The following is an 8,220-nucleotide window of genomic DNA, read 5'->3' on the forward strand; positions in this document are numbered from 1 at the left end:
AATTACTGAGCTGATATCGTATGCAAGCACACTGTCTTAATATTGAGTCAGGACGTTACAATGCCGTCCTAAGAGGCCAAAGAATATGTACTGTTCGTTACAATAATGATGCAGAAAATGACATTATTCTGAATTAGGAAATATATATTTAAAACGATATTATCATCGACATCCATGTGTTTATAAGTTGAATTATTCTCATATAAAAATGTCAAAACTATAAGTAAGCTGGGCAAATATTTATTGCAAGCAACAGCCAAAAGTAAAGTTCAGATAGGGCAGTAAATTTATATGTTAAATGTGAATAAGGAATTATCCTCCGCCATCTTGTATATTGTATTTTTAATATGAATCATGTGTTACGTAATTGTATAACCTATATACTGTATTGCATTTAGTAAATAAAAAACTTGAACTTGAAACTTTATTGCAAATGATGCAGAGAATATAAGTGAGCGTAACCCCTGGAGTTTCGAGGATACCTCGAGGTTCGTGAGAAAAGGTCATTACCTATTTTTGTATCAATAGTTGATTTTGTATTTTATTCTTTTGTGTGGCGTTGAAATGAGACATGATATTTTAAAATTTCTCAAATTAGGAAAAATTCTTACCTTACCTATAAATTATCACAAGTTTAACTGGACAACACTTTCTATGTCTAAACTTTTGCACGTCTTTACAATATGTTAATAAACTCAAAATAATTCCAAAAAATCTGCCATTGGTTTAGTTAGTTTGTGTTTTATATCCTATTGACAGCTTTGATAATTTAAGGTTTGGTGTGGTTTATTAGTGTCTTACGTCCTATTAACAGCAATTGTCATTTATGTAAGGACGTGCCGTGTTTTGGTGGTGGAGGAAAGCTGGAGTACCCGGAGAAAAACCACCGATTTGATGTCAAATTATCGACCAATAACTTTGTTGTCTTGTCTTGTAACTCGCTTTAAGCATGTACACAGTAAACAAGCCATATATATATATACATTGAACAGTATTCGGCTGAATTAAGTTAGTTAAATAAATCTTACATAACATTCACAAAATGATTTTCTTATTAATTTATCACTGGCACAAGACATAGGGCTTGAACACAAAATCTTGATACACACATAATACACACAAATGATATCGGAACCTTTCAGGTAAAGGGCTTAATACACACGTATGGTTTGAAAAGTTTCGAGTTACCTCCCGTTGAACGACAAGCATGGTTCTTCAATGCCTGTTCATTAGTAGTCTCGTTCAACCAGACACTTTCTCTGTTCGGCGTAGCTTGCGCAGACAACAAGATTCTGGGTGAACGAGACTAGTTCCCCGTACCGTTGCCAACAAAAACTGTAGCTACGCATTTGAAACCGTTTTTCTGAAAAAGAAAAAAAATGTATCTTGCGGGACAGTGTTCCGAATGTAAAACAATATACGGGGGTAGACCGGGATTCGAACCCTGGGCTATATAGGTTGTCGAACTATCGCTCTTACCGACTGAGCTACCCGGTCAATGGAAGTATTCTGGCCGAAATGTCCTTCAGTTATTCCCAGAACAAAATTAAGGGGACATTGTTGTATATATACGGAAAACAACAGTACATTGTGATAGGCATCATTAAGCAATGTTATAGGTTCACAATTATTTGTATATATGATTTTTTTTCAATTATCTTCTTAAAAGATATATCTTGTTTGATTTATACTGTAGAGTGGACAGACACATTTTTATTGATGATATCTCGTTATTGCAATATTTCAGTAATCTGGTTTGCAGATATCCTATTTTTTCTGATGAGGAAAATGAAAACGTTTTCCATAAATTTCAAACTTACTTTAAAAGGAGTGACAGAATTAAGGTAAAAAGTACATACAACTAGCTAGCTGTTCTCTTCCAATTTCTGTCAATTTTCGTTCTTTTATTGTCTTTCTTTCGTCCTTCCTCCCCCATTTTGGTTTTAATAAATATGCTTGCTATTGCTGTTTTGTAATTTGTATATTGAATTGTGATGCTAATTTGATATAATTTGTGTCTGTTCATTTATGTTGTATGACAATAAAATTATGTTTAAATTACCTTATGGATTGTTGATGTAATTAACGTCATACGATTGTTATGACTGGGGAATAAATGGTAAGCAATGCAAGAAAATAATTGCACTATATGTTAATTATGTGGGACAGATATGTCCCATCCTTGGGTTCATTATTTGGGTTAAAAATTTGTATGTTTGGGCCAATATCATCATCTCCTAGCGTCGCGAATTGTTTATTGTTCGCCGTGAACTGGCCTTAGGCTAATTATACCCAAACAACGAAGTAATGGATATACTATAATCAGGTTGTCCGTCCGTCTGTTCGTCCATCTGTCACACTTTTGTTTGGACATCTCCTCCTACTGTTTTTAGACGAATGTCACGAAACTTCACTGACGTTATCTAACATACTCTATAGTTGTGACCTTTCACCTAATCCAATATAAAAAAGATTGTCTTGACCATAGGGTCTTTACTATTTCACTTTGAGTAACTTAATTTGGTATGCACGTACATCTCGGGATGGCGGAGTATCTGATACAAAAAGTAGGTCACTGTGACCAATGTTTTGACCTTTGATCTCAACATTAAAAAAAAACCTTGTCGAAGTGTATATCTTCTATACTATTTCACCTGGCGTAACCAGATTTAGTATGCAACCACATCAGTGTATTGCGGAGTATTGTGATCTATGTTTGACCTTTGATTTAATTTTGTAAGTGTAAATAAATTTGTAAATATATACATTTTTCTGGTTTCTGGTTTCTCCTGTTTCTATTTCCTGAATACTTGACTGAGGCACTTCCTGCGTTCCAATGTACAATCGCCAAATATTTCCGGTATAAATTTGTGTTCCAATGACACATGGCACATTTGCTAATTTTTCATCAAATGCGCCTAGGAAGACAAAGAAACATAATTTTAAAAAAAAGTTCACATTTGTCAACTGTATACTTTTACACACTGGGGTAAGTACTACTTATAATTTTGGTTTCTTGTAATGCGGCATCTGTAGTTAAGACATATTATTTGAAATTATTTGATTAACGTGAATGCCATACTTCGTCAATCTTCATTGACAAAATACGTCACTGGACAATTTAAAATTGATACAAGTTGTATCCTAAATATGTAAAAAAAAAAATATGTTTTACAGATAAATAAATCATGTCTCAGCTTAATGTGTTTAAAGAGTCCCTACCACTTTAAAAAAGACTGTAACGAAGTGTTGGAGATTTTATTTTGTTTTGCTACTACAGCTTTGATAAATTATTTCTAAACAGAAACTCATACCTTGCGGGACTTTTATAAGAAATTATGAAGATGAAATAAAAAAATAAATATCAACAACAGTGTGCCGTGTTCCGAGTTTAAAACGACGACGGGACTAGACCGGGGCCCGTATTCATGAAACCGTTCTCATGCTCAAGCATTGATTTTGCGCTCAAGACGAATTTCTTTTTCCTGTGATGATTAATAAAAATCATTTTGTTTTGTCGATTGCTAAGAAGAGACTTAAAGCCGAATACTGTTGTCAATGTATACATATGACTTTTTTATCGTTTGGCATTATTTAACTAAGTTACAAGAAAGATGGTTTGAGCACAGAATCAATGCTTGAGAATGAGAACGGTTTCATGAATATGGGCTCGGTGTTCGAACCCAGAACCTCAGATTGTTATACTATTTAACAAACTTAGCTTCAAGGTCATGGTCAACGGAGGTACACAGGGCCAACTGTGTTACAGTTATATTCAAAACAAATTTTAGGAGAGGTTACATGTATAAGAAACAAGACATTCGGATTGGAAGGCCTTGCCTTTGCCCTATTTTGACCATCAATGCACATGCCGAGTTTGGTTGGTCTAGCACTTATAGTCTCAGAGGAACTAACTTAAACGCAAAAACTTAATGTTGATGGAGATGCTGACAAAGTCAAGGTAGGCCACATCCAGCATTTGATGCATGGGTTGAGATGTACAACCTAGGACGCATCTATGGTCCAAGTTTGGTTGGCCCAGCACTAATACTTTCAGTGAAACTTACCTCAATGCAAAAACTTTATATTGACGCCGGCGTCGCCGGAAAAGCAACACCTTAGTCTCGCTTCCGTTACTTCGTGGCGACGAGACAAAAACAGCCTGCTGTGGGACAGGGATCCTTAAATGGATAGCCCGTTCATTTTAAATCTAGTACTTATCACATAGACAAAAACATTTGAAGTCGACGGGGTCGTGGGAAAACTTCGAGTTATCCGAGTGTTCGAGTTATGTGGGTTATGCTTATAATCAATCGATGAATAATATACGTAATCAATATAACAAATACAGGTGTGTAATTTTACAATAAATACGCTTACAAAAATACTGTAGAGTAAATTAACGCAATCAAAACGGTTGGACTATATTTTGAATTCGTTATTGAGTATGGATGGCCTTGTGATTTAATGTTGTTTTTGGCTAGTCTAGAACTTGTTACATTTAAAACTCAAACCATCCCGCTGTCTTCGTCCTCGTACTATACAATTCGGAAATGAAAGTGCGCAAGTCTAAAACAAATCACTGAAATGGAGCGTACGCATAGTTGATTCTGTAAATCAAAACACACCCAAACATATTATATTGTACATGTAAAACATTAATTCATTAAGCTAAATGTGACACCTGACACCTCCTCAACTCGATGTTATCGACAGCAATTATCGTATTGTTCTTAAATCTCCCGATCGACTTTCAAAGCCATACTGGCTCCTGTAAAAACATGAACCCATGAAGCTGTCTGAGGTTGTGATTTTAACTGTGGACCTCTTTTATGCATGACCACGCTATAATTTGTGACCAATTTTCCGGTTTGCACTGTCGTCTGTTTGAGTGTACAAATCATTAAACGGACTCGCAGTAAGTACAGAATACTGTTGATCAACATTAATGAAGTTTGTTTTTCATTATAAACAACATGGTTTTGTCAGTCCGCACATTTTATAGTCTATAGCTTTATCGTAAATTCTTTTTGCCGATTTAGTCTACTCGCGAAAGATGTTCATACACACGGAATGGCGAGATGTCGTACTGTTGCGTTTTATTTGTATCAAAGAATTAATAAGTGACAAAATGAAATTCGAAGACTATGAAGTAGATGATGTTTTGATGTTGGATTTACGCTATTGAAACCAATATATAATTCGAAGTATTCGAGTTTTTCGACTTTTCAGGGTCAGGGTTCGAACTATCACAGGTTTTATTTACAAAGATAAAGAAGAGACATGGCCGGGACCGGATAAATACTTCGAGATAAACGGGATTTTCGAGTTAAAAGGGTTCGAGATAACGAGTTCGACTGAACATCAAAAATCTGTATCGTTTAAGTAGAATCAGTTGGCTAAACCATATCGAAGACATTTAAAAGTGTTTAAGAACAACATTTAAAGCTGCCACAAGAATTTCAAATAATACCATTTCGTGGACTTTACATGGTTGTGCCAAAAAATATATATTTATATTAAAAACTAAATTATTGTTATATATACTGAAAGCGTATAGTTGTGAAAACGTATGCGTTTTGTAGCACCAAAACACACAGGGACTTAAGTAAGAAACAAAACTCATTTTGATTTTAACATATTTTAATGCAAAGGAATATTTACAAAAGAATTGGACAAAAGTTTGCGCAACTTGTCAAAGTCCTTTTCTTCAAAATCATTGATATGAATAATAACTCGATACGGCAATTTATGCAATATATATAAAACATATTTGTTTATGGAAATAGAAAGAAGGGAGGAAGAAGAGACGGGGAGGGACACGAAGTAAGACATAATAAGACGGGTACATTCAGAGAACAGAAGAGAGATAGAGAAAGATGATCACATTCAGTCAATCCGGTTGCATTGGCTTATATAATGTTTGAACCGATTTTGCAATTAAGGTATTTTCTTCTTTGCTGAATTTTGGATCGTCATATAGGAGTAAATCTAAAGTTGAATCGTCACGAAACGTTTATAACTCTCTAATTAACAGATAACGATGCTGAGTGTATAGGGCACATACACAGAGGAAGTGATATGAGTCTTCACATGGATTACCGCATTCTCATATAGCTGTATTAGTTAAATGTGCTCTAAAAAGGTCGTAGTTAAGAGAACTGGCAGTTTCCCAAATTCGTTAATGAGATAACGGGAACAACGGAAACATCTCACTTGAATAACATTTTTTAAACTTCCTAGTAGATGATAGAGTAGGGATGACGATTATCATTTTTTGAAATTTCTTAAAGGAAGAGTGTTATATCGCTAATAAATTGACGCAATGTGTATTACATATTTTATTTTTCAAACTATCGCTAATAAGTTGTTTGATACACAAACTGGCTAAGTTTAACATTCGCAAGCGTTGCCTTACCCATAGTAATAGTTGTCTTTGTTTTGTCCACAGTATTACATCGACGTTCTAGAGATGACTGAAATCGGAACCACGCCGAATCCTTACAATTCGTCCGTATCTTTTGTGAACACATCCCAATATGTGATTAACACTTTGTCGATGTCGCAATCCAGTTGGGACCTAAAGAACATTGGACGGTTAGTCGTACTAATATTAATGTTTCTCACGTCCATTGCCGGTATCGTTGGAAACGCATCCGTTATCCTCACTGTTTTCTTGAATAGGAGAATGTTAAACCCAACGACTATTTTGGTGGTAAACCTTGCTGTCGCCGACTTGTCTTTCATAGTTTTCCTCGTGATTGGTACTGTCACTGTGATATATGCATTTCCAAGTTGGGCATTTGCAAATATTTGGTGTAAAGCGATGTTCTATATCTCGCACGTGAACGTGTCTGCGAGCGTCATAACTCTCGTGCTGATATCTGTGGACAGATATCTGGTCGTCGTATATCCCATCGAATCCAGGACGATCATAAACAAACGTAATGCATATATTTGTGTCTGTCTATCTTGGATTATATCGCTTCCAATCAACATTCCTGTCATATTTGAATATTCCCAAGTCGGCACATACGCTATATCAAAATGTGTCGATATAAATATCTTCTACGGCAATTATGTCGCAGCTCTGAGATTCCATGCCTGTTTATTTGTTTTCTGCTTTGCTATACCCCTTACAGTCATGTGTACGCTTTACGTTAACGTTATCAAGACGCTCGTTTGTGGAGTCCGTCCTCGCGGAGGGCAAAACACGAAGAGCATGAGGATGAAGAAACGCGTCACCAGAATGTTGCTCATCGTTACCGTCATTTTTGCAGTGTGTTGCCTACCAATTCATGTTTACAGACTGCTTATGGCATCTGGAAATGATTCACCGACCCGGCACACCTACATGGTTATGCTGTCGCACCTTCTGATAACGATAAACAGTTGCGCCAACCCAATTGTGTATGCTTTCCTTTCTACAAACTTCCGTAGAAGTTTTCGAAGAACTGTGTTATGCAAAAAAAGAACATCCGTGTTCTCGTCGATCAGCTCGAAGGAAGAAGTTTCGACCTCGAGAAAAAGAACGACATATTGAAAGAGAAAGTGGACAAATTGGAAAAACGAGCCAGAGAATCAGACAGTATGAATATAGGGCCAGTGTACAGGATTGTAGGCCTTAGCTGTACAAAGGGGAATGAAACAGTCGAGGAATGTGTAGAACAAATAGTGACATTTGTTGGGGGGGGGGGACGTTAATTGAAGGGGAAAAGACAAATCGTATTCGAGGATTTGACAAGAATGAATCAAGAAACACTTAATGAAGCGTACAGACTTAAAAGCGTTAAACATACTTCCATGGACGGACAATTATTCACAGTTTTAACCAACGAAAAAAGCGAAGACTGTCATACAATACAGAGCTGACAGATCAGTATCTTGCAGATGACAACAATTTAAGAAACTTAGAGACAGATTTTATGGAACTGTGTGACAAGTGTTATATTTGAGTGCGAGATCGGTATCTGACTAAAGGCTCGCGTACATGTATACGTGTGGCCGCCAGAGATGGACTCCTCTGGTTCTACCGATCAGTATGGTTTTGAAGTGTGTTCACGATGTGTCAGTGATACGTCTTTGAATTTGGAGGGTATGCTGCGGATAACTCCTTTTAAAATGTATTCCGTTAAGTTTTGTATGATATTGTTACGCTGCACTTAAGACGATTAACGTTTTTATTTCCCTGTACTGTCATTTCAAGAATTTTTGAGTCAA

The 8,220-nt window shown here is 36.1% G+C and overlaps 1 protein-coding gene across 1 annotated transcript; it reads left to right on the forward strand.

Moving 5' to 3' along the window:
• The first annotated feature begins 2,913 nt into the window (after window positions 1–2,913).
• Window positions 2,914–7,650, forward strand: LOC110446150 (allatostatin-A receptor-like). The gene is made up of 2 exons (XM_021491150.1): window positions 2,914–2,989; window positions 6,452–7,650. The coding sequence occupies exon 2, from the start codon at window positions 6,473–6,475 to the stop codon at window positions 7,541–7,543; it is 1,071 nt and encodes a 356-aa protein (XP_021346825.1). The 5' UTR covers window positions 2,914–2,989; window positions 6,452–6,472; the 3' UTR covers window positions 7,544–7,650.
• Window positions 7,651–8,220: the final 570 nt, after the last annotated feature.

This window comes from Mizuhopecten yessoensis, unplaced genomic scaffold, assembly GCF_002113885.1.
Source record: "Mizuhopecten yessoensis strain PY_sf001 unplaced genomic scaffold, ASM211388v2 scaffold2597, whole genome shotgun sequence".
Classification (NCBI taxonomy): Eukaryota; Metazoa; Mollusca; class Bivalvia; order Pectinida; family Pectinidae; genus Mizuhopecten; species Mizuhopecten yessoensis.

Coding starts and splice junctions, on each gene's coding strand:
- LOC110446150 (XM_021491150.1), top strand. CDS start 6,473: ATGACTGAAATCGGAACCACGCCGAATCCTTACAATTCGTCCGTATCT.